The sequence below is a fragment of the Tachypleus tridentatus genome, chromosome 6 (assembly GCF_004210375.1).
Source record: "Tachypleus tridentatus isolate NWPU-2018 chromosome 6, ASM421037v1, whole genome shotgun sequence".
NCBI lineage: Eukaryota > Metazoa > Arthropoda > Merostomata > Xiphosura > Limulidae > Tachypleus > Tachypleus tridentatus.
This window is the reverse complement of record NC_134830.1, coordinates 165426931-165454773: the sequence shown is the minus strand read 5'-3', so window position 1 is coordinate 165454773 and position 27843 is coordinate 165426931. Positions and strand designations below refer to the sequence as shown.

The window sequence follows — 27843 nt, the reverse complement described above, 5'->3', positions numbered from 1 at the left end:
ACATTTCACCTTTGAATCACTCGGAACTTTTATTTTACATCAGTTTGTTCTAAGTATGAAAAAAAATTGATTTAAAGACGAATTTTGTATAAGTCATATTTCCTACTGTGTATTTTTACAACAATATCCGTACATCGTTATAAAGTTACAAAAATAGCATAGAAGTGTCCTGTTGGATGCAAGAATAAATGTCTTAAGAAAGGAAAAAAACATTTGTCACAGCAGGTATTTTAATATTTCATTAAATTACATCTGTAAGTTATATAAAACTGACGATGATCAACTGATTATTTACACTGGCAACTGGTAAACTGACCTGATGACTAATGACAAGTTCTTTTTGCACCCACATACGGAGAGAAAAATAATTATAAGATCAGTTTACCCTTGTTACAAGCAATAATTTGCTGAACAAAATTATTAATATTTTTTTTTTACAAGAACAAGACAGTTCCGTAAAATCTGATGATGAAAAGTTGCTACTGAAGCTAGATATGAACAGAAGGGAACGCCAATTGTGGTAGTGTTACCTCTAGAAGATATTCTGCAATATAAAAATTGTTTTGACTGAAGAGCTGAGGACACATTCAAACTGAGTAGTCCCCATGGTTTGTACACAAGTTTTTTCTAGCTTTACAATAAATAGGGTGTTATAACACCACAGATGATCAACACACACACACACACTGTTATAGTCATATCTTGACAGACACTGTAGAAGAATTTAGGCTTACAGCAACATCATCAACTTTCACGTACCACAGCCAAGTGGATGTTAACGTCGTGGAACATAATTTCCTCGTCCACCACCTCTGTCTCCACGTCCCATGCTAACCATTCCTCTTCCTCCAAATCGGCCACCTCCCCCCATCCCTCCACGACCCATCATGCCCCTATTCCCTCCACCTAACCTACCATCCCCTCCACCCCCTGAACGTTGTTCTCTGGGCTTTGTTTTCTTCTCCTCCACATTCAGTCGGTGCTGATTGAAGTATATAGGCTGTAAACAATAAAACTTTATAGTTCAACTTTTTTTGTATCGTTAAAGGAAATATCTGGGAATCAACCCTGAAAATCAAACCTCATTTTTGGCACTTTACTTACTTGTAATGTGACACGAGTCTAAACACAATTGTATAACATAACTATTTTTAAAACTATAAACAGTTTAATAATAAAAAATTAACACAAACAACAATCTGGGCATTCAATAGACCACAGTAAGTCAAAATTTCAATTTCTTTCTTAAAACAAATTCACGATGCAGAAAAAAACATATTTTGCACTTTTTCCACAAACAAAAACAGACAAGCCTCTCAAAATTATTTAACATTTTCATTTCTGCGAGCAATAACAAATGCACTTTGGTTTAGTGTACTGTATATAATTACTAGCAATTTGTAGTACATTATTTCCTTCTGTGTGTCCTAAAGATCTTGATGTATGATTTTTTTGCCAAATTAATAAATTTTGTATTATTTCTAGTCTGCTTGAAAAGTACTAACAGACCACATCTGAAATACAGTCTATTAACTACCCATTAAATGTCACATATTACAAATGTTTAGGTTTTATTTTCCTGAAAATATATACTTGAATTCAAAAGTTACATGTTATTATCAAATTAGAAAAACGCTGGCCATAAATATCATTTTAATATAATACCGCTATCATAATTTTGTGAAATAGAAAGTTGAAAGTTCTTAATGAACTGTAGATATTACCTGCTGTAATATATTTTTATTGTTACTGAAGTACTACATGACCTTTGACTTATCTCTAAAACCTCCATAACATATTTGTTGAAATAACCAAATATTAAAAATGTCTTACCTTCTTCTGTAATATACTGGACACATCTGCAGGATCATCCATTACAATGAAACCAAAGTTCTAAATAAAACAAAACGAAGAAGTTCTACAAATGTAATTCTGACTAATACATAAATGAAAACATCCTTTTTTCCCATAAAAAAAATTCTGCCAGTTCACTTTCAACACTTATTCCAGATATTTTATATAATTTAACCCTTTTAAGCAATAAATGATCAAATACCTTTATTATACATTATATTTTAATACAATTATGGAAACTCCATATATACTATTTCAATTGTGGATATGGAGCACATTTATTATGAATTTGTTCAAAGTCAACTGAAATTAATATATTAAAATTGGTAATGTTTAGTGAATCAACAATTAAGTTACCATAACATGTAGTAAAATGTCAGTATGTTTGTTTTGATTTGTTCCAAATTTCGTGCAAAGCTACACAAGGACTATCTGTGCTAGTTGTCCCTTATTTAGCAGTGTAAGACTAGAGGGAAGGCAAACAGTCATCACCATCTCTTGGGCTACTCTTTTAGCAATGAATAGTGGGATTGGCAATCACATTATAACACTCCCATGGCTGAAAGGGTGAGCATGTTTGGTATGACAAGGATTCAAACCCGCGACTCTCAGATTATGAGTCAAGTGCCTTAACCACCTGGCCATGCAGGGCCTCAGTAGGTTTGTAGCTGTTACAAAGTTAAGCATTGACCGAGATGGACACTAAACATTTTTAATACTCAACTAACTTAGTGACCATACAAATATAACAGCATAACCATAAATACAAGTTTATTGTAACTTCCTTTTTAATGGTTCTTATACCTTCAAGGATACAAAGGCCAACAAAATTTCACATTCAATACATATTCAAATTTGTCTTTACCGAGATCATGGACTTTATTTCACAAGCATTTATTAAAAATGACAAACATAAAACTGAAATGTAATATGAAGTGGAATTTCATACACACCACAGTAAACCAATAGTCACTTATTTTATGATTATCACTCATAGCAAAGTACTATGCCAACACAATTAACACTAATTTCCACCATAGAAAACTACGTTCTCACAGTGAAAATGAAGATAAACCTGGTAATCAGTATAGCTAGACAATTTCTTTACATTCCTGCACAAAGATTAAAATACATTTTTTACACCTGTGGGTACCCTCGCTGTTAACAGTACAATCCAATAGTATACGATTATAATATAGGTCAATTTGAATTTCCACAGTACCACAAAAGACAAAGGTTCCAGAAACGTGCCTAAGCAATAGTTGCTCTTAACATTTTCAGTTCTTAGGATTTCTCGAAGAGCGTATTGTGACATAATCATCACATAATATTATGTAGCGAGAATGAGGGACAGCACACAGATACACTGGATACATAAGATACATGGATGGGTAGGGACTTACGGGCCACCCTGTATATTCTCTACCTCAAAAAGGACTGATAATTTTGACCAACATCATAACCACAAAAATCTAACATCCTTTTTTTCTGTCTAGAATGACTTAAAATTGCAACATGAAACTACATTTATTTATCACAGGTAGTTTTGAGCATGTAACAGTATAACAATTTATAATTAAGTTTTTCTGTTTTACTGCCCTTTAAATTATATTATCTACCAGTATTTGCACCATTGTAAGTTGTAAATCATTCTGGGCTTGTGCATCCCACATTAGCAAATCAAATAACATTACCCACAAGCTAATATGAGCTGTTCACAAATTTTTGTTATGCAATATAATCTTAACTATCCTAAAACAATCCCTATTTTTACATTTTAGTTACTTTTATAATAGCAATTAAAGAATAAACATGAAAAACAAGAACAATACTCACCAAATCTTTTTTCTTGCAGTTGACTGGCAGACACTTGAGCCTCCCCCCCTTTAAATACTGATGGTAGTAGTGCATTAAATTTTTTTATTTAATTAAATAATGACCCAAAAAACAGACAACTTACTCTAACAATGACAGTTTTTCTGGCTAACTATGTGGCATGAGCCATTACATATTCATTTATGCTAGCCATTGCAATTCCATTGGGAACCAACATTTTATTACAAGTGAAACTGACTTGTCTAATCAGAACACAGTACAATACACCATTTGGCATATGAAAACCTTGACTTTCTATTGGTTATAAGTAATATATATGTTATAACACTTATATTTAAAACAAAAACAAGTACAAGGAACCAATTATACATAAAATAATTCAATCTCAATTTTGAAAAAAACTAGCATAAACTTATCTCCAGAAGAAAATAAACAATCTAATAATAATACCATTTACATTTAAAAAGGGGGCATAAAAGAATAAACATATAAAACTTACTGGTACTTTAGTACCACTGTTCATTTTCATGGGAGGCTTTGTGTTGATGCGCATTTCCAAAACTCTGCCATATTGACTGAAGAATTCTTTCAGTTCTTCCTCACTGATAGAGTGGGGCAAATTCCCCACAAAAAGCTGCTGTGAATCTGGGTAAGGTAAAATACCCATTTTTCTTCCTTCTGAATCAGGTGTCCCTCCTATTCTTCCTGTCACAGAACTGGGGGTAGCCTCTCTAACATCTCCCCGATTCATTCCTTGAAAAGAGCTCCTGGGAGGACGAGACATTTTCGGGGCTTGAGACGAACCTGCACCCAAGTTTGAAGCTCCACTAGAGGCCAAGGAAGAATTTGAAGTAGACATCAAACCTGTTGGTTGAACCTTAATAAACACAGGAGGCTCTGGTTTAGGCTGAGGCTCCACTGCATTGTCCACAGGTCCAAGTGCTGTTACACTGGATAGAAATCCCCCTACACCAACTGCATGTTTACTTACCATGTTGGCATAGGTCTTAGGTTCTGTAACCATCAAATTATAGAAAGTCATCCATAAAAAAACAGTTCAATCATAAATAGTCTAACTGTAATCTTCAACAAACTGTCACATATTGAACATATTATTAATGTTCAAAGAAGCTGAAAATATACAAACGTGCATGATTAACCTTTATTATTGTTCCTCCTTAATCTTTCCTTTGAGTTGTTGTTTTCATTACTCAGAAAATTATCTGCACAATGTTTATACTCAATCCATGTAGATTTTTAAGTTAGCTTGTAAGGGATTGAAATTCTTGACTAATTCTTGCCACGCATTTGTCATTTCTCTTTGAACTAAGCAAAATATGTTCATACATGGTTTCCAAGAATAATTTAGGGCATACTTTATTGCAAATTTACTGAAAAACTTTGTAAGTTTAGAACTATGTCCACATTCATATCCAAGAATGAAGATTAAAAGCATATTTCAGATTAGTATATTAGAAGGCTTGGACTGCACTGTCCATCTTATCCATGTAAGATTTTTTTTTATATTGTGTTTCTCAACTGTACCTATGGTGTACTGATGTTTACTTAATTCTCGAGTCCCTCTAACAATTTTTGACAAAAAGTTATAAGCTTTCAAACACTCGTAAAACATAAATGGGAAGTATTGTATGGTTAGTTTTGGTGACTGAGTTTATGAATTTATATCCATACAACTACTGAGTCAAACAAATGGTGATTAAATGAATTTCAGTTATATTTAATTTCCTTAAGACAGTGTTTTTTTACAGATAGCAATGAAATATATAATTATCACAAAGACCATCCTTTGCTATAGTCCAGGACACCTGAATCTCCAATGTGGATACACCACATCCTTCAAGCAAACCTAAATAAGGCTTACTGGCCAGGCAAGTCAAGACTGTTTGAAGATATTTAGGAGAGAATAAAACAAAACAAAACAATAAAATCCAATGATCCACCAAAGACCAATTTACTGGTTTGATGATCATATTTGCTCTGAGCCATTTAATATGTTTTTGAAACCTATTTATAGTTTATTTATAAAGCCACAGAGTGGTTGGTTTTGCAACATTCTACTCTAGAGACCAGTATATTTGGAATATAAAATGCATATATGAAAGTTAACCAAATTTTTTGAAGAGTGAAATTTGCAAGTTTCAATGAGGTTTAGGAAATAATGGTATCAACTGAAAGATTAGAGAGCACTATACACCTTACGTATATTTTTCCTTTATTGCTATATTACTTTAACCAAACAACTTCTCAACTTGTCTGAACAAATTTCAATATTATTTAACAGTCAATATAAAAGTTTACTAAAACATTTCTTGATGCAACATCCAACACTAACTACTCAGTCACTAAATAATATACTATCTGCATTGGCTTTATCAGTAACAGCTATTGGGTTTTCACTATGATGTATCCCTTTAAAGGGAGAACAAACTGTCCCCTGTGGTTTAAAGCAAACATAATAAAAACTACAAAATTAAAAGGAAGCACATTACAAGATTTTTACAAACAACCCAAAAATAACCAGAAGTATAAAAAGACTCAAATATAGCTATTTATAGTAACAATTATAAAAACCCAATATCATCTGCTCACCTGGTTGTAAAGAACCAGTAGCATCATCAGTCTCTGGTTCATCAGTAGGACTCTGCCCCTCTGGTGTAAACTGCTCATCAGGCAACTCCCATTCAGATTTCTGGGGCTCTGGTTCAGGTTCAATTTCTTGTTCAATTTCAGCCTCTGCTGGACACTGTGCTTCTGGAGATACAGCAGGAGAAATAGGTTCTTCTGGTGGACAAGTTTCCATCTCATGACCATTACCATTTTGAGGACTGTAATACATAATTTAGTCAGTAAGGCATTATGTAATGACAACATACATATGAAATATTTAAAAGTTACTGATTCCAAACTCTTTAGGTGGGGATTCATTTTGTTTTCAATAAATGTTATATTTTCATCCAGTAATCTTAAAATTTAGGTTATCAATGTTTTTAGTAACTACACAGGATTATTCTACACAAATAACAGTTGCTTAGATTAATTACAAATCATACTTTTGGTTCGGTGGGTGTACACAAATGGTTTTTAATTGCACTTATATAATTTTGTTATTACAGTGAAGCCTTACTTGCAAGATCTACACGTTTCTTGGTGACAAAACATGGAACAATAACACAACAAAAACAAATATACTGTAAATCCCAATAAACATTTTAAACATGGTTATAAGTTCTTGATATAGAAGCAAGAAGCATAAATAATTAAATATTTATTATGATGCAGAATAATCAATGAAAATTTGAAAATATGCAAGATCTAATTAAACAAGTAGGAAATATGAGCTAAAATTATAAATAACTATTAAATCAAAGTTTTCCCAAGATTTTATGTAACTTAGTTTTAATACACCACGAGATATAAACTATGCTGGCAGAACAAACACTAATATTAATTGTTACTGCAAATCATACATTAAGAATCACAAAGCTTTACTGCTATCAAGCATCACGTCTGTATGGGTTGATGGTGTACCTGACAACTGCTGTAGCCAATTTAATCATATGGTACACAAGCATTAAAGTAAAGGACAATATTCACTTATTTAATTATACAAAAGTATAGAAATGAAATTTAGTTTCTTGATTAATGGAATTGCAGACACGTATCTAAAACACACAACTGCATTATTTCTCAGTGAGTTTATGTTTCAGAAATTAAATGAAATCAATTAGCACACATAAAATAATGCTGCATTTTAGTCTCAACTGATCAAATGGTATTTCAATACATCAGTCATAAGTGGATATTTTAAAATTAATTTTTTTTTTAAATTGCAAAATAAACTTTCAATCCAGTCACTCATTTTGATTCTTAAATATGATTGGATGTTCGACACTCGTCTCTTTCAGAACTAGCAGTGGACACCTGTTGTATCACTTCAGTGATACAAACTACCTCATAATGAAGCATGAAGAGAAATAAGTAGATGTGTATTTATTAAAAGTAACCAACACATTTCTTTACACATTATATAAATCATTTTACTTCCGTTTCACACAATTAATGCTTGTGAAACTTTAATTTCTGCACACACTTTTCTACACAGTAACTAAACTTATGATGGACTAATTTCCTCTTAACTCTGATTTGATGATTTCAGCTTTACCTAGCCATCATATTTAACTTCCATTAAACAAACAGATATTTTCTTATTGAAGGCTACCCTGTAGTAACAAGTTGCTACAATGACACTTTTAGTAGCTTGTGGAATAGAAAGTAACATCAAACAATCATGAAATCGATGGCTACTTGGCCTTTTAAGCATGCATGTGCCAAGGAGAAGTTTTTCTGTGAAAAGTTCAATCATTGTACGTAACAAAGTTTAAATTTTAACTATCACATGACTTTCATCAGAAGTTAAAAAAAATGTGCTTTATGTATACTGTTTATTTTACAAGTCTACATTACAAAAAAAGGGTTTATATTACAGTGGAAGAACTCAAAGAAATGATGCAAAATGCACGTGTACTTCCCTCGCTTTCTCTTAAAGAACAGCAGCATTCCCCTCACATCACTTGAATAATAAGTAATTTTTCAAGTTAATTATAAATTTTAAGTTTTGGAATTGATTTTCAATTTGTTGTCTTGCTTTGCTCTTTTTATTTTACATAAATTATATTAATTGTATTACTCTACTAAACCAGCTAGGGAAAAACTGGAAAATTACCCTGGTCAACAAAACTAACTTGACCAATACCACTATAGGTCACACTAAATTTCTTTTTATGAAGAATCAATTTTGTTTCTAACTCACCTCTCATTTATTTGTCCAAGCCAATTTGAAAATAAAATGCTCCAATAGTACAATATACCAAGAAGGCTTTTTCATGAACATTTTTTTTGTTATTTGAAACTATGTAATGATATTTAGAAACAAAACCAAATAACAGCAATAATTTATTTTACCTATGAGATACAGAATTAGGATTTGTGACAGTTTATCGTACATGCCTACTGGACATCAAAGGACAAGTTTAACAATCATTTGTCTATGGTTTCAAGATATAGAATAGCTTCATAATATTGAGAATCACAAAAATTTTCTATTTAAATACTAAGTAAAAAGAACAAATTGTTCACACCTGATTACTTCAGGTCCAAAATAATCCCCTGCTGCAGAATCACCAACTTTCACTGGTGGACTGCTTGGTATATCTACAACTGTCTCTTCAATCTCTCTATCTGCAAGATAAAAACAATTACAAAATACTGCATATCTGTAACAACTGAAAACTTATGAATAGCACGAGTCTCTTTTCTGTACAATACAGAGGTATAGAAACAGTTCAACATATTTCTTGGTTTCAAATTAAATGTATGAAGTTTAAAGTGCCTGGCAGAAGTTTCTTTATTAGAGAATTGCTCCTTACCAATTGTCTCTTCCTGGTTGTCTGTTACCTCTTCATCATCATAAATGTCATCTTGATAACGAAAGATGTCATTCCTTACATAATACTTCTTGGGGGACTGGGGTGCTAGCACAAAAGTTTGGACAAAGGGTCTCATTCCTTGCCTATTGTTGGACAATCCCCCTGCAACCTATGGATACATAAACCAATAATACATTTTGTAAATGTGTAAACAAAAATGCAGAATTTGATAACCTACCTGCAAATTAAAGATGAGTTACTATTACTTAGTTATTTCCAAAGTATAGAGTGATTAAGAGTTACCAATACATTTCTCTAAGATAAAAATGATTTAAGGGTTATTAATACTAAGTAATCACAACAGAAAGTTAAAAATCAAATAAATTACTAATATACTAATTTAATGATGATGTCTAACAAAAATTACATGACACCATACCTTACTCAATAAATATTAAACACCTTTATCTGTACCTAAAACTTCAAAAATAAAACTGTTTTTCTTTCTGTTACCTGTACAACAACTCCATTTCCTAATGTCTCATGGCTGTCCACTTGAAGAATTTTTGCACGACAGTCCCGGAAATTCAACTGCATAATTTTCTGATGAATAGCCTTTAAGAGTTGATAAAAAGTAAGAAATACCATCAATGCCTCATATGTTAGCTACATAATTAATAGTGGTTGAATAATAACCAAAATAATACCACATTTTTCATAACATTTTCTTTATCCTTAAAACTCTATTACTTCTGATGTTTAAGCATCTATGTTTTACATCTCAGTCCAAATATTTCTGACTTATGTTTTTCACTGTTTCACCACCATTATATTTATACCTTTTGCTGGGCTGTGCAATCAATTTATCAAATTTTGTTGTACTGTCATATTTCAAGTTTATATACAGCCACACACAATCACGGAAGACAAGATGATGCATTTTTGTTCCACACACTATATTTTACAATTCAAATCAGCAAACTTTTTATTTATCCTTATAAACTGGGTGCTAACTTCACCAGAATTCTGGTCAGAGAGGAAGTGCTGGATAGTATATTAATCATAAAAGCTATTCAAGTTTTCTTTTATATAACAGTAGCTTTTGGTCCAAACATCTCTTTGTTTTGTAATGCTGTTTGTATACATCATGAGGTCTGAAATGTCAGCTTATCATCAACAGTGGAGTGTGTTAAGAAACTTCTCTATAATTTTTACTTTATTGCCTCTTCATTTCACTATGAACCTCCCTAAATGTGGCTAGAGCATTGAGTTATTCACATGAACTATCTGCACTAGCTATCCTTAATTTGAAATACAAGAAAAGCAACTACTTAACACTTCCCAGTGTCACATGTTGGGTTACTCTATTGAACAATGGCACCTCATCACCTCTCATATAATGTATATCCATGGATTTAGATGAGTATATGACAATTTTTTTATGTAATAAATAGTTACAAAAAATGGGAAAATTTTACTTTGACTAATCAATAACATTTTATTACAATTTATAGTTTTTATCTTAAATAACAGTTTTTAGAACAATTTTTCAGTAAAAAAAAACAGTTACTAAATTAGGTAAATAGCTAATAACTTCTGGAATGGTGGAAACTGAAAAAGTGTCTTCCAAAATGTCTGTTAGTTGGCAATATAAACAGTTACGAAATGACCGTGACAAAAGGTAATATACTTACATGCAATACGTAATAGGCAATTTCACCAATTACAACACAAAACACTTGCAAAATCATATGGAATTCTTCATACAATCAAAACATATCACTAAAAAAGAAGATTAAAAAGTTTAAACAGCCTTAGTGAGTATTTCATCCTTACCTGTTGTCCAACTACAGGCTTTGACTCTTGTCCAGGACAGTCCAGTGCTCCATGAACAAATGAAGAGTTATAATTATAAAACCTAAAGAAATATAAATTGGGGAAACTAGTAAGAATACTATTTTTGTTGTGCCCATTAAAAAAAAAAAATGTCTTCCACTAATAAATGAACAAAAAATGTAGGAAAAATGAATACAGTTTAAAAAAACTATAAAAATTAAAGTTTATTAGGATTCATCCATACTAGTGCAATACTTTTCTTTAGACATACTTTGTATAAATACACATCTCAGAGGAATAAAATGTCAATCTGATTTCAACAGGACAATCTGCCATGCAAATCATTATCCAGAACCTAAAATTGATAAAGGTTGTCCAACAAATCACCAGGATTATAGAGTACCACAAAGACCAATGTTAGGGTTACAGAAAGATATTGAATAAACCAACATGAGAAATGTATAAAACAGTAAATGTAAATGGTTTGGTTTGAATTTTGCAGAAAGCTACATGAGAGCTATCTGTGCTAGCTGTCCCTAATTTAACACTGTAAGACCAGAGGGAAGGCAGCAAGTCATCACAACCCACTGCCAACTCTCAGACTACTCTTACTAAAGAATAGTGGGATTGACCTTCACTTTGTAGTGCCCCCACAGAAAGGGTGAGCATATTTGGTGTGATGGGGATTCAATTCAAAGCTGCACCCCTCAGATTACAAGTCGAGTACCTTAACCACCTAGCCATGCCAAGCCTAACAGGAAATGGACGGTGATAAGTAGAGATGGATGACAAATGGAAGTTGCTAGTTAAACTCCTTCACTACAGATGCATTAAAGTGCATTCTTCATGACTTTTTACATTTACATTCAAAATTTAATTAAGTCATAATTTTCCTATACTGAAAATGTATTTCCAAGAGGTACTTTCCCTCTCTCACAAGATAAGCTATTTTTGTTCAGTGCTGCCCTCTAAGAGAACTTTTTCTTTACACATACTGAAGAGCCAGATGAGAAATTCTACCAACAACAGCAGGCTTGTCAGTAGGAAATCCTTCATTAGCAGACCAACAGCAGAAGACTTTCCTCTTACACTAGTACAATTCTGTAAAACGAAAATACAACAATGTGAAACTGAATCCTTTCACCAAGGATTGGACAAAAGCCAAGTGTGAAGATGTAAGATGAGGAAGACTAGAATGCACAATGTTGGATCAAGGTTGACAAAGAAAGGACAGAAAAATGTGGAAGACAAACAGATGTTGTAACCTTTGTAACATTTGAGGCTTGAAAAAACACCAAAAAAGGTGTGATCCATAACTCAAGAAAATGTTCACAAATTGTCAAGTACAGAAACAGAGCAACAAAAATGAACTTGTATAGGAACCATTGTGTGCAAAAATAAAAACAAAACTATTGCACTGGAAGCATCATGCACATAAAGGAAAACATCTGTAATCAAATGTTACCAAAGATGTAAAGGTTTGGTAAAGGAGTGTAGAAGAAGTCACATTAGCATGTCATACTACTATTGGTTATGAGAAGACACAATTTGCATGGCAGACATACTGGAATACAGTAATTCCAAGAAGTCTTATAGCATACATAAAGAAAATGTTTGCATTTAGAAGGCTGTAGTGATCAAGAATAGCTAATCTTGTGAGTGGATATAACAGATGTTTTATCAATGTACATGAATAAACTAAACATTAAAACTTATCAATAAATACTATAGTATTATATATGTAATAGTTTAATAACTCAAGAGGAAATACTTAAATATAACCTGTCTCCTTGCATGAGTATCATGTTATTTGTTTACATTGACTTACCCAGTTCCCATTTTTTCCCTTCACTGTCTCACATTTTAAGTTTGACAACTTACTCTTTCTAGTACAGATGTTTCTAAGCATTGTCCAATTTTTCATCATCTTCAATCTCTGTTTTTGACATAATTATACGCTAGAAACTCATTCAAAGCAAAAACAAAGCTATCTCAATTCTGGGCTGCATCAAAATCAATACTAGAAAAAAAAGTCTACAGCAAACTATTTTTTATACTCCCATCAGTTTTGTAGCAGACAGAACATGCTGATCATGTGACTACTATACACCAATTATACTGAATCATTGATACAGGCACAGCTAGCTTCCTCTACCATAAAACAATCCTCTCTTTATATGTTTAAAAACGGCTGGTATGGGTAGAGAAAGCACTAATAAAATAGCAAACATTTCGACCTTCTTCCGTCATTGTCCAGGTTCACAAATAAAGAAAGGGTTACTGACCCGTAGCTTCAAGTGAGTTTTCTCATCATCATGGATTAATCCTCACTTTACAAAACTGGTAGGTGTAAATCCTAAACATTTCATATCAGTGGAAGGAAAGAAGTTAGAAGAGCCAAGTACCTATTAGAAAAACATTTTCAGGGTAAGAAGTTAACTTCCAAAACAATACTACCTTTTATCACCCAAAGTTAGAATCCCACATTGTCATTGTGAAGGTATCAGTGAAAGCACAGCAATAAATATAACAATTTGGGGCAGAACTGAATTAACAAACATAACTGAAATCAAAAGAAATATATAGCACTAAAACAAATCAATACATAACACAAAGTACAAAACCAAAGGAGCACCTGAGTATCTAATTTGTAAATCCACCCAAAGAACAAATAACAGTTCATAACAGAAAGAAATTATCTAAATGTAAGACACAAACTCCCTTTGAACTAAAGCCCATGTTTCATCAGCATACATCATCAGCCCTGAGACTTGTATCAGAAGTATTGTTGACTGTCATGTGAAATTTTATCCACTATGTTAAATCTCAGTCATATGTACAAAGCAGAACTTGAAAACAAATATTTCTAAAACAATTGAAATCAAACACAAGTTGAAACTTGAAGCAGAAACTGACAAAGTTTTGATCAAGCACAATCAAAATTTTGTAGTTATGTGATCAGCACATTTAGAAATTGCACAAAACTGATGTGGTACAGACTGATGCACAGTAGCAAAAAAGTTTTTTAATGTTTAGAATGTAGATCAGAATCAAGATAGCTATGGGTGAGAGGAGGTAGCACCATTTTGGAATTTGCACTTTGTGGTGATTACAATGTTGGTTGAATGAGTAAGAAGACATTTAGATAAAATATAATGTTTTAACTTCTTCAGCACAGACTTGGTTCCTGAAACCAACCACAGCCATTTTGTGCTTGTTATAGTTCTTATGCTTTAATATAATACCTTTAAGTGTATGTTCAAAAAATTTGACAATTTATCAATTTTTTTTCTTAATGTTTATTAACCAATGTTTCTCTCAAGCCTCTTTTTTCACATGTTGCCTATCATCATGCAATGTAATTTTCATTTTAAGATTAAAAAAAATACTTATGCATCAGAAACGTTTCAAATTTCACATGCAAAATCCTTGTGATGTCCAGGTAGTTTTATCAAATGTTCAAGAAAAAAAACATGTTTTCATATTTTCACCAACAAATCTCGGTATAGATTCAGTCGATTTGACCAATTTCATAATCACCACACAAAATTAGAAAATTAATATAATTATGACATTGTTCTAGAATGACTACAGATCATAAAACAAAAATGTTGACTAAATACCTAAAACCTCATACATTTATTTTTAATACCATGACCATTCAGCTATTACTCGTTAACACAGAAGTAACAATAACATCTGCCCTCATGTTACTGTATCCAATAATACAAAACTTACCTACAGTTTTTACAATATTTAATGTGATTTAGTTGACTAATATTTGGTAAAATACAGTCACCTCTCAATTATTGTAAACCGTATATGCATATATATATATACTACTTACCAACAAATTAAGTTTTCTTACAACACAGAACAGTAAACAAAGAAATAAAGTACACAATTATCTCTTCTAGTTATGACCTGTGTAATTGTTACTGTTTGTCGTAGCTGGGTAAGTCAAGAAATTTCTAAGTGGAGGATTCAAAATGAACTCATTTTTTTGGCTTCATTTATACATTTGAATAACCAAAAATTCATAAAATTACTATATTGATAACAGAATCCCATTGTAATTTATCAAGTTTAATAACTAAGTTCTATTTGCACTGTTGGGTTTGGTAGTAGCCTGCTTCTACCAACACTTAAAATTTGTGCTGTAACTGTTGAAAATTAGCCCATAAATTCGATTCATCTCCTTCCACTGCCCATTGATAGAGTTTCAAAGTTGGGAAAATGGGTATCAAGAGTTGTCAGCTGATAATTTGAGAGAACAAGTAGACATCTGCACATTTCTTCACTCTCATGAAATTTAAGCTTCATTTTCAAACCACCTAGTGACTGAAGATGGGAAATGAGTACTTATCAAAATGTCAAGTGCCACTGACAAGGGGTTAGTGCAGGAGACAGGAGAACCAGCTTTGTCACAGCCAAAAGCAAACCTGCACCCTAAGAAGGTTCTGCTTCATGTTTTGTGGGATAAAGACAATCACTGCTGATAGATATTATCAGCAACTGGATCAAATGGACACTGCACTCAAAAAAAGAGAGAGATCTGCTTTGGTGAATCAGAAAGGAATTGTTTTCCACCATGGCAATGCAAGTCCTCACACCACTAGGATCACTTCCAGAAAAATTGAAGAGCTCAACTGGGAGAAACTTCCCCCTTCTCCCTTATGCTCCTGATCTTGCTCCTTCAGATTGTCATTGTTTCAGAGGCTTGCAACATCATCCAAACAAAAAACAGTTTACTTCCATGGATGAGTTAAAAATAGCCTTTACACCTTTTTTACCTCAAAACTACAATTTTTATTAGCATAGTATTGAAGATCTTTCGAGACACTGATAGTCTGTTATTGAAAGTGATGGAAAATACATAATTGACTAAAGTTGTTATTCGAGTTACTTTTTCTTCCTTTAAGTCTTAGTGTTACAAACGACATTACTTATGTGACGACCCAATATACTCTAGCTTGCCAATATTGTTAACTTGAATTACTAATTCATACAAAACTATAGACTTTGTACTGTATTTTGATATCACAAACCAGTTCTGCATTCAACGTACCATGCAACACACACAAATCAGTATTTAAGCATGTTTGTTTAATATTTACTTTTAAATTGAGAAATTATATATCAAAAATTAAATTATAATTACAGTTTGATGTCAGACATGAGGAGATAAATTAATAAAATAGTAGTTCAATAACATTTTGAATGCAAGTCAGCACAAACAAAATAACATGGCCTTTGACCCATAACCTATCTGGAAAGGGTCAATGGAAAAGTTGATATTCATTTAGTAGCTTTTTAAAAGTCATGCAATTGAAGTATGATTTTTTTAAAATGAAAATAATAATTTTAATCTTACGTAAATACCAATGCACTTGGATAAGCTAATATTGACTACGCATATTCATTACAAATCTTTGGTAAAAGTACTTAATCAAAAAAACATTTTTTGATACTTTTGTAGTTGCTGGCAGTTACAAGGTGTCAGTCAAAAGCAACGAGTCTGTAAAGAATTTATCACCAGGTTCATTAATACATTAGAGTAATAGTTGAAAATAGTAATCACTGAAAACTAATTTAAACTAGATTATTTTCACGAGTCATAACATTAACGTAAGCAGAAGAGAACTGTTTTTGAGAATTCTTTATTTTCTGTTCTGTGTTTTAAGAAAAATAACTGAAAGTTGACAACTCATTTGTAAATGGTAATATATATACATATATTATAAACCACAATGTGACAATTTTACAAAATATTGGTCCACTTGCATGCAGCCAAGACAGGCTGCTTTGTAGAGATCAGTATTATATTATCAGATATGGTAATGAATGCACATACACATCACTGCAACTAGTCAGACATGACTGAAAGGCCAATAAACTGTGTACAATTTTGAGATTTAAGCTATTTCGACAAAACACTTGTAGTTTCGTGTTAGAAATATGTAGTCTTTATAAAATGAAAATAGCATAATTTATGTCATTTGCTAATTTTATAGCAATTACAAAATCGGTTAACTCAAGCAAACCCATACAGATACAACTACAAAAACAGACGTTTTTCTAAAACATGTTTGGTAATCAGCTAAAGGTTATTACAAGGTTAAAGATCTTGCATGTGAAATTTGACAGTTTCTGATGCATAAAAGTATTTTATCTAAAAATTAAAATTACTTTGCATATTGGACAGTAAACACTTGAAAAGAAAAAACATGTACGAGCAAATCAAACCTTTAAAAATTAAAACATCTGATATTTTATGTATATTAAATCATTGTAATGTTTACTGATAATATGCAAAATTGTGAAGATACATATCCTGTATTAAAAGTTATAGCATGAAAACTATAACGCATAGAATGGTCACAAGGTCGGTCTTTCTGACAGAGCTAAGTTAACAAAAGAGCTCTAATTAAAATACATAATACAGATTCAGTATCAGAGAATGATATAGAATGATTAATTTTCATCCAAAAAAACTAATTTTTCAGAATTATAAAACAAAGTTGTGATGTCAAGAAAACCCACTTGTAGAGAAAAATATGTAAAAACAGCTCGTTTGGGTTAAGAAAATTTTTTATGTGGAGGAGTGAACAATGTTTCAACTTTCTTTGGTCATCATGAACCTGATGACGACCGAAGAAGGTCGAAACATTCGCTCCTCTACATAAAAAATTTTCTTGACCCAAATGAGCTGTTTTTACATATAATGTTGTGATTCATAATTCAAGAAACCTATATAAATTCTTTTATACCAATTTATTTCTATATAAATTTCCAACACAAAATCAGAGTATCAAAATTACTTAACACCTGCAGCTGCATTAACTGCATATATACAATTCTCCAACTGCCACTGTATTAGTAATATTCCAATAAATAGTCATGGAAGGATATATTACATCCATGCATACACATTTGCAAGATAAATTCACTTATAATACACCTGGAAATAAAATTAACTAAACAATCAGCTATTTTTTGGCTTTAACACAATAGCTGAAAAAGGCATCAGTACCTGTGAAGGTATAGAGGAGCTTTGTTCATAACAGTGTAATACTGTCTGACAAATTCACGACCAACACACTGAGGACTTGGAGTATCCATGACCATGACGTATTTATCTTCAGCAACCTGTGGTAAGTGGAAGTAATCTGCAATGCAAACATCCTAATATTAAAACACCTTCTTGAAATATTCATGAACCACATCAGAAAATGAGAACCATTTGCATACTTTAAACCTTTTTTTTTACATCATAAATTTGTATTTTGTAGTTCCTAACATAAAATAATGATCAGTCATCTAATAGAACCCAATCAATTTTTGTTGTATAATGAACATTTCAAAATAAGGATGAATTTGTTGACATCTCAAAAATGGTTAAAATAAATGCATCATTTGTTCACTATGCTTAACCTTAGAATTACCAATATAAGATGGATCCCACCAACTTAACTTTTTCTAAACTATTTACACAAAACAGCTTGTGAGTCAACAAAGCTTGGGTACAAGGTCCCTGATAGCAAAAGCCACACAAAAAATGTAAACAAACATATCAGTACTGTAATCACAATCCTACTAATTGCAACTGGAGTCCCCTATTTACTACTTTATAAAAGTAAAAGAATGATTTCATACAAATATTTTAGGTTAGCTCTTATAATGAGTGTTGGTAATGGATAAAGACAGTAAACAACATTAGCAAGTTAGTAATTTAAGTCTCAGTGTGACATAGATCAAAATTATGAAACTATTTCCAAAAATGATAATTCAGAAACAGAAGTGAACAACTATTAATTAAACCACAACTACAAAAACACAACATTCATCTAGTTACCAAGTTTGGCTGGGTGTATACAACATTATGCTTTGTTCATAAGATTTGAGATGGGGTGTCAGTGTATGCAAACAAGCACCACTGAAAATTCACCACTTTTCAAAGTGTTATGACAATATTAATCAAAACATTAAACCCTTTAAGTCAAATAACAGATGTTTGACATATTGATCTTAAATGCTAAACATTTCTCAGAATGTTCATAACAAATCTTAAGTCATTCAACTACTAAATTAAGCAGTTACTACAATCAAGAAAACTATAACTTAAAAACAAAATGCAAATATAAAGACTGAATTAGAAGACTCTTTAGAGCAATTAAATACTCAGTTTCATTATTTTCTAATTTTTCAACTTTCTACAACTAAATATTTAACAATCCTAAGAACCTTAAATGTTTATGGCCAGTCTTTTATATGATGATAATAATAAAAAAGAGAGCTTGACTCTTTTTTAGAACAATAAATACCTGAATGAACAATTCCTCAGACAAATTTTACCAAACTAGGATTCAAGCTGTGCAGCTACAGACTACCATCAAAAATACCTTTGGGAACTGATTTTCTTTAATTTGATACCACTTGTGCTTAACCAAAAAACTCTTCCTTTTAAAAATACTTGTAAGAACATATAAAAAAAAAATTTAAATGATGACCTGAATAGCATATTATTCATCTCTTTTTTTTTAGAAACCATTTCGCAAGTTTGTTTTTCTTTGTTATCAAAATTGTGGCAACTTTATAACATCTTAAAAGTATGTTCACTAGCAGTACTAAAAATATTAAGATATGCACAAACTGCAGTTTGATACAGTTATGAATGGTACTGTCATGAGAAGGAATGATTTTTTTCATAACTTACTCAAACTTGAGTTTTATACAAATGTTTTCAAAATGGATATTACATACACATAATTTAAGGACACAAAAAAACCTCCTGGTACATACAGCCCACTACATCCACTAAGCTTTTTAAAAAAAAAATACACCATTCAAAGCAAGCCTTTGTGTGTGTGTGTTTTGTGTGTTTTCTTTTAGCAAAGCCACAAAGGCTATCTGCTCAGCCCACCGAGGGGAATTGAACCCCTGATTTTAGCGTTGTAAATCCGGAGACATACCGCTGTACTAGCGGGGGACACAAGCCTTTGTCAAATACTTAAAAATGTCCCTTCAATTACCTACTTTTACCACACTTGAAAGCAACCAATTTCAAATGGCAATAATGCTGTTAAAAAAAATTATTTTAGCCAAAGATGACTCCTTCCCTGACAAACTTCATTTGCATTCACTAGTTTTGATTTTCTCTCCATTAAAAAAAAAAAAAAATGATGTATCAACACTATGAAGTGCCTTAACAGTCTCAAACATCTCTATCAGATCCCCTCTGATATTTGTTTTTTTGAGAGAAATTTTCAGAAATCTTAATCCATCCTCATATGACAATCCATCTCAGATACCACCTTAGTGGCCCTTCTCTGAACTACATTCCACAATTCATTGTTTTTCCTAAAAGTAAGGAACCAAAGACCAAATAAGTATTAAAACTAATGGGCTATACAGCAAATTACAAAGTCCAAAGGTTTACTACTGTTCCACCAGGGGACTGATCAACTTAAACAACAAAATCCTATTTCCATTAACACCAATACACAGTCTGGGAGACTAACCACAAGTTAAGAGGAGAGGGGAGCAATGTAATAAAAAAAGAATGTCTGTAAAACATGCAGAGGAAACTTTCCTGGGCTATTATCTAAGCTTGTCTCATATTATATGAGCTTTCAAACCATTGTGTTCTGAACCAAAACTGTCACTGAACCAAAAATAATTTTATGTTCTTGTTTGGAAGAGAAACAGTAATCATTTAAAACTTGAAAAACAGGAAACCTACTTCTGCTAAGTGGCAACTAACAATAAGATTTAGCACCCAAAATGGTTTAGCTTAAGCATTGGATCCTTGGGAAAAAAGATTTGTATCAAGCTCTGAAACTGGTTCAAATCAGGAAAATATATAAAGCAAGCTATGAACCAAAGTCATTAGAAATATTAACCTCATCTGCCCAATCACATCACTGACCCAATGAAATAAAGTACATTTGGACAAAAAGAAATTTATTATATCATTCAATAATTAATATAAAATATAAATACACTAAACAAACAGACAACTTTCATAGAGAGAAAAACATTTTAATTATTAAAGCAGTGTTTTGTTGATAGTAATAAAGCTAACAATTTTTGGTGTTGTAGAAATACTTATTAAACATGAATAATTCTCCAGACACAAATCAACAGCAGTTTCTTGGAGGATGAAATACCTTTCAAAGTCAAATCAAAGTTAAAACTGAAAGTGGTGAAATCTTAACTTCTATCAACGAGACTTTTCATCTCCATAACTAGAAATTAAACATGTAACATTTTAATACATTACAATATTCCAAGAAAATGTTAGCTAGCTACACAGTTAACATCCTGTTTCAAAATAAAAAATAAGCTGAAGCAATCTGCTATTTACAGAAGGGCCATTCACATCTGTACATTAAAACTACACTTCGGTGATTAAAAGTCATTAGCATGCACAAAACCTATAGTTAATTACCCATATTTAAATTGAAAACATTTTCTTCATCCATACAAGCTCGCTAATAAGCTTATTAATCTAATAAGTCATATGACAGCTTCCTCAAAAACACCTGTGAATCAAGTAATGAAACCACAAAAATATCTTCACGAACAAAGAGGAAAAGAATACAAGTTAGCATAGTCATAATAAACCCAAGTGTTTTTCTTTAAGTCTCAAACAATTATTGTAGTATAATGCAATTTATCACTCAGGTCTTGCACTTCACACTGATTGGAGCATCCTAATCATGCAACAAAATAATTCTGACATATGAATAGATACGTTCCTTACATTAATGAAACAGTACTCTGCTGCTAACAGTACATTATTTCAGGTTGTTTTGAGCATAATTACCTTTTGAAAAAATTGCTACACTAGCATCACTATACTGTATACATTTCTAGTCTCCTTACCTAACAAGCACTGAATTAATGAAAATGTTCGTGAGTTAAAATGCTTCCAGGTGTAGAAGGGTTATCTTAATTTACCTTGTAAGCTCCCAATAAGTCAGTTTCACTTTCTAACAGAGTGAAGCTCATGGAATGAGTTTTCCATTTGTAGTAGTGGAGGATGGCACAATTTTAATATACAAAATTTAAGGACAATGGGGCATTTCAGTCCATCTATGTACTTTTCATGCACTGTAATAAATTCCAAAATAAAAACATACTCAAAAATAGTCCTTAAATTACTTATCAATCCTTTCCTTAAATTAACAGTATTGACCACATTTGAAGACACCCCTTTATACAAGTCAACCAACCTGTTATGAAAATAAAGTTGTCTTAGCTGAAGATGGCTCCTACCTAGCTAAAATGTATATTTACGTACCCTAATATTATTACTCCCAACATTAAACATGAAAAAACATGATGCAACTACACTATCAAAATGCTTCATTCTAACTACCACAATCATATCTCCTGTTACTATTCTTTCTCCAAGAAAGAACCTGCAGAGTTTTTAACATCTTTTTTATGATTTTTTTCCCCATCCCAGGTATCATCCTTGTAAGCCTCAATGAAAATTCAATGTCTTTTCTAAGGTAAGGAGCCGAAGAACAAACAAGACTAAACAATGTCCATTACAATAACCTTATACCCTCTTCAGATTTACATTCAACATTTCAGTAAATATCACCTAAAATCCTAATAGTCATATCATAACAGTACACTGCTTGGATGGCTTAAGAGACTCAACCAGAATACCAATCTTCCACAACCATCTTAAGGATTTTTCCCATCAAAATTATACCCATAATTCAAATTGTGATATCCCATATAAATTTATTATAATTAAAAGCCACCTGTCATTTATTTATTCAACTCATCAAATCCTCTCATAAAGCAGGAGCATCCTCTCCAAAACCAGCAACACCCTAAATCTTAACATCAGCAAATTTAAGATTTATTGACCATTCAATGTTACTACAAAAATACTATCATCTTCATGTTAATGCTTCACTATCCACATGTGTTCAGCAAATAATTTCATAAGTTGTTTGTCCTAAAATAGTAACATTTCAGTTTTAGCTACCAGTTTTGATTGTTGAAACTTATTTCATTCTGATTATATCTGCCCAAAAAATGTTTTGTATTTTGTACTTTATTAGTTTAAAAGAACTTAACTAACACCAACTCCAAATAAACAAATATTAAAACAATGATATCAGTATTTTTGTATACCACAGTATAAATGCATTGACCATTCTTTTACCTACATCACTGACACAAGTCAAAACGAGTAAACGTTACGATTAAGCCCCGAGGTATCCCATTTATGACATTAATCCAGTTTTTCTTACAGCAAAGCCACATCTGGCTATCTGCTGAGCCCACTGAGAGGAACTGAACCTGATTTGAAAGTTGTGAATCCATAGACTTACTGCTGCACTAGCAGGGAGGTAATCCAGTTTGACTAAACTCCATTTGTAATAACCCTCTGCTTTCCTCCCTTCAGTTTTCTGTATAAGCCAACATATTATACACCTAAGAAGAAAACTTTATAACAAGCCTTTTCATGTGGCTCCTTGTGATATACTTTCTGAAAATACAGATGTATCAAACATACACCTTTACCCTCATCTGTATAAGCAGTAAACCTTGGCATAATATGTCAAAATATTTATAAAGCAAAATCTTCCCTTGGTGAAACTATGTTGACGATCCAATAAAATTTTAAACTTTGGTCAAAGAATTTACAAACCATATTTAATCAAAAGATTAATCCATCACAGGACTACAATAAGTAGAACAATGTTGATCACCTATCATCAACATCAGCCAACTTTAAACCCTCTGGTACCTGCCCAGAATTTAAAGAAAAATATAATTGCAGATGGCTCACATATCCAGCCATTAACATCCTTGGTCCATTCTTCAAACTTCCCAATTTTTTTAAAGTCAAAATTAAAGTTCAATTATGTTTTCATATAGCAAGTGCTCATAAGAAATATTGCTTTACTCGTTAATAAAAATTTAATAACCCAGCCATCCCGTAATCATCGGTTATTAGACTTTCTGTACCATAAACAGACACCACTTTTATCTTAACATCTTGTTTAACATTAATGTATTAAAAAAAATATATCAATTTTCACATTTTAAGCAACCCTTTTACATACTTTATTTCCCAGCCCCATGCCTGATCAACTCACTCAGTCTTGTACAATCCTTAAAATATCTTACAGTAAGTGAACTTCTTAGATATACAGTGTTTCACGAAAACAGTTTTTTATACTTTCTACACTCTGTGAGCCAACCAGGTTTTTCACTTGCAGGCCACTTTTCTATGGGGAACATACCTAACTTAAATATTTAAGAAACCTAGGTTTGATCAGCATCTCCAAATAACATGGTTTTCCAATTCAAAGTGTATAATTCTTTTATTATTCCTTCAGGTGTTTTTTTTAAATCTGTAACCAAAATCTCATTACTTGTTATCTCCTTGTACAGCAAAACGTTAAACCCAATTGAACAATAATCATTTGCAATCCAGATGCTTTCCAATCTCCACCCTGTAAATACTTTCTATATTAAAGTTAATCCAAAATAATTTTCTTAGTATATTCCCCAAATAACTGGTCAAGAAAATCAAAATGTTTCTAAAATTTTTTCATTATTTGCCAATAATATACCATCAATTAATAGCTCATTTCTTATTTGGTTGCTGTTTATTTTATAATTTTGAAGAAATCTACCCAAAGGATATCTGCAATGCAAGACTATGGGGAATACAGCTAGTCATTACCACCCACTGCCAACTCTCAGGTTATGACCTGTGAGCCCTAACCATCCAGCTATGCCAGACCCTCATATAGTTACAACATTATTAACAGTTGAAGTCCCAACCTCATTCTAGAATTGCTCATTAATTTTACCAATTTTATTTAATTTCATGTAACAACTTCAAAGTAAGAGATTCTTAAATTATAATAAAAAAATACCTAAACAATTGCAACTTCACTGCTGCTAGCTTCAATATCAAATTGAGCAGGATAAAACTGAATTTACATACAAAGCCACTCCCTCTCTCTGTAGTACCATATCCTTACAAAAACCTGCATTTCGAAGACAGTGGCCTATCATTTCCATTGTAATAAGATCCTCCACTGATCTAAAGCCACCCATTTCTTATATTTCTAGCATAACAACACTAAGTTTAACTTACCAATACTTTTGTATTTTGTTCATACACTATTCCTTTTATCCCCCTCTATTCTGGCCCTCACCGCTACCTAGTCCGAATTTAAATTACCCTTACAGTTGCAAACAAGCCAGTCCCTATGCTATTTGAAGGCAACCCACACATTCCAAAATGCTCTTTTTCTTTTCAACTTATCCTACAAATCCAACCTGGCAACACACTCATCTTTAACTGTTAGCCAAAACATTGCATTCACCTAGTGACCTTCTTGATAACATCCCAGAAGTCTTGGAAGTATCCCCCAAGAGAATTAAGCCACTATGGCCATTTTCTTTGAATGTATTTTACTCTACATTTAGCTCATCCTACCACACCTGTCCCTACGTGCATTACAAAGATTACACCAGTGCTAGCACCCTTCACTACAGCTACATCACTAGCTATGTCACATATTCCCTATCCCTGGATAACAATTCTCTTCTCCCTGTTTTACTTGCAAACTATCCTATCCATGAGACATACTAAAAAAAATCTCTTATTACAACCACTTTCTTCATTCCCATCTGTATTGCTATTGCTCTCTTGGTGTTCCTTCCTCTCTCGCTTCTTTTGTACAAGCTAAAGTAAAGGCTGAAATCCACTAATCCAGAGAACCTCTTCATTATAATTAAATTCACTACAAGCACTAGCACAATTAATATAATTTCTATCTTCCTGAAAGTCAGTATCAGCTTCTGTATGTGAAAGATACAGTGACTATTACTTCCTACAATTCATATCGACCTCTGTTCATTGCCTTTGCCATACTAAAAGATAATCCTCAGTTTTTTTCTAATCGACAGGTCTGCATGTAAATTTTCACTGTTAGCTTCTTTAAATGTGCATTATTCCAGTTCCAATAAATCATCCTTGCAATTTTCAACCCTTAACTATATGCACTTAACACCTACACTTATTTCACCAAATACCCTTGAAATAATGCTAAATACACAAGTATCTGAAACAGCCTAATGGCAACAGTTACCCTAAAATATAATAAATATTTTACACAATTTCATCACCATGTTATCTATTCACTAAACTAATCAAGTTTATCTTTCAAATATGAAGTAACAAATACCTAGTCTTTAGATTATATCTATGTTATCATACAATACATTTAGCCTGTTTCATAAGTTACCAACAAGTTTGATTTATAGCTCAAGCTATGTTACATTCACTAATTTAAACTGTATACATGGCATTAAACAATGTTTAAACTTACAGGGGATAAATTTATACAATTTTTTGGGAAGGGTGGGTTCAAATTTTACTTTTCTAAATATTACTTTTTGCTTTCTACTATTATGCCAATTTTCAATCCACTTCCTTAATATTTATCAAAACAAAAAAAGGGAAGAAATGCCTACATAAACACATGAATATTGAACATAAAAACAGTTAAGCCTAATAAGCAATAACATACTTGTCTTTCAAAATTTGTACTGCATAGTGGAGGGATTTACCTATTTTGATAAAATATATTCTTCTATATTTATCTGGAGTGTAAAGATCGTTTTTACTTAACTTTTATCAAAATGTTATACTCTGCAAGATCAGGTAACATTCTTGAAACTTGCAGTTAATTCAAAATAAAGATTTTGTAAAATAAGTTGTAAAAATACAATAAAAATACTTCAATATAAAGCGAAAAACAGTTATAACTTGTAAGTAGATTTCGATAAACTTGGATTAAGTGCTTAAACTAAGCATTTTTGTTTCAGTGTCCAAGCTATCATTCACGCGTACTTCTTACATTTTCTCTTTACACTTAAGCTGGTTACAAAGAAGGTTAAGCCTAACCCAACTTCTTCAAATTGCAGTTGTACTAGTCAAGTGATAATTTACATATTTTATCCATGTGGTCATAACTTATACTCTTCCAGTCAGTGAATAAGAATCGATATAGCTGCAAATCCAAAACTAGAAAATAGAAACAGGTAAAAGCACAACCAAACAACTACTGTAATTTCTAATTGAGCAGTTGGTTATAGCAGTGTAACTTATATAAAAATCACGTTTAATGTATTGTAATGTTAGGCTTACAGGACTACACAACAAACATATTTCGAAAACGCTTGATACTTAAACCTAGCTAAGTTCACTTACTTGACAGATAAAACTCACGTTTAACTTTAAGCTTAAAACTAAATTTTAGTAATTTAAGCCTGAAGTATATTATTAGAACAAAAATAGAAACTATTTCTGTTTTACTCAAATAAAAATAGCTGTTAACTTTTATCCTTCAAAATATGTTATTCCGGAGAATACTCAATACTGCGAAATTTTGTACTTATTCTCACCATCCAAATGCTGTTACACTAAGCCTACAACAAGGGAATTCATATCCAACATCGCAACACTAGTCCGTTTTATTACTTTTGAGACCCCTTTTCTTTTCCCCGGCCAAAAATTATTTTATAGAGGGAGCATGTAAAACTTTAACCTAATAGAAAGTGAACCTTTTGAGTAGTTTTCAAACCATCATTTCTTTAATTTTCTGTTACGTTTCTTTTCCTTCAAGGGCCTAAAGTATATAATTAATTTGTAATCAACAAATGAAAAAAAAAGAAGTATTTCTTATATAAATATTAACCTAATACTTGGTTTTCATAAATAAAATCCCCACGCTAGAACAGCGGTATGTCTCCGGATTTACAACGCTAAAATCAGCGCTTCGATTCCCCTCGGTGGGCTGAGCAGACAACCAAT

General features: G+C 32.0%; 1 protein-coding gene across 3 annotated transcripts; it reads right to left on the bottom strand.

The window, feature by feature from the left end:
* Positions 1–212: 212 nt before the first annotated feature.
* On the bottom strand, positions 213–27586 carry LOC143254360 (ras GTPase-activating protein-binding protein 1-like). 3 transcript variants are annotated; one of them, XM_076509425.1, is made up of 10 exons: positions 27435–27586; positions 18007–18142; positions 10974–11055; positions 9651–9752; positions 9138–9306; positions 8850–8949; positions 6301–6536; positions 4190–4704; positions 1834–1893; positions 213–1000 (listed from the first exon to the last, which is right to left on the bottom strand). In XM_076509425.1, exons 2-10 carry the CDS (start codon positions 18099–18101, stop codon positions 776–778), a joined length of 1584 nt encoding a protein of 527 aa, XP_076365540.1. In that variant the 5' UTR covers positions 18102–18142; positions 27435–27586; the 3' UTR covers positions 213–775. The 3 variants fall into 3 exon arrangements, with proteins under 3 accessions (XP_076365540.1, XP_076365542.1, XP_076365541.1); XM_076509427.1 differs by having other exon boundaries at positions 27368–27494; XM_076509426.1 differs by having other exon boundaries at positions 27241–27454.
* Positions 27587–27843: the final 257 nt, after the last annotated feature.

Coding starts and splice junctions, on each gene's coding strand:
- LOC143254360 (XM_076509425.1), bottom strand. CDS start 18,101: ATGGTCATGGATACTCCAAGTCCTCAGTGTGTTGGTCGTGAATTTGTC. Junction 11,056..18,006: donor GCTCCTCTATACCTTCACAG/GTACTGATGCCT, acceptor ATATTTCTTTAG/GTTTTATAATTATAACTCTT. Junction 1,001..1,833: donor CCAGTATATTACAGAAGAAG/GTAAGACATTTT, acceptor TATTGTTTACAG/CCTATATACTTCAATCAGCA.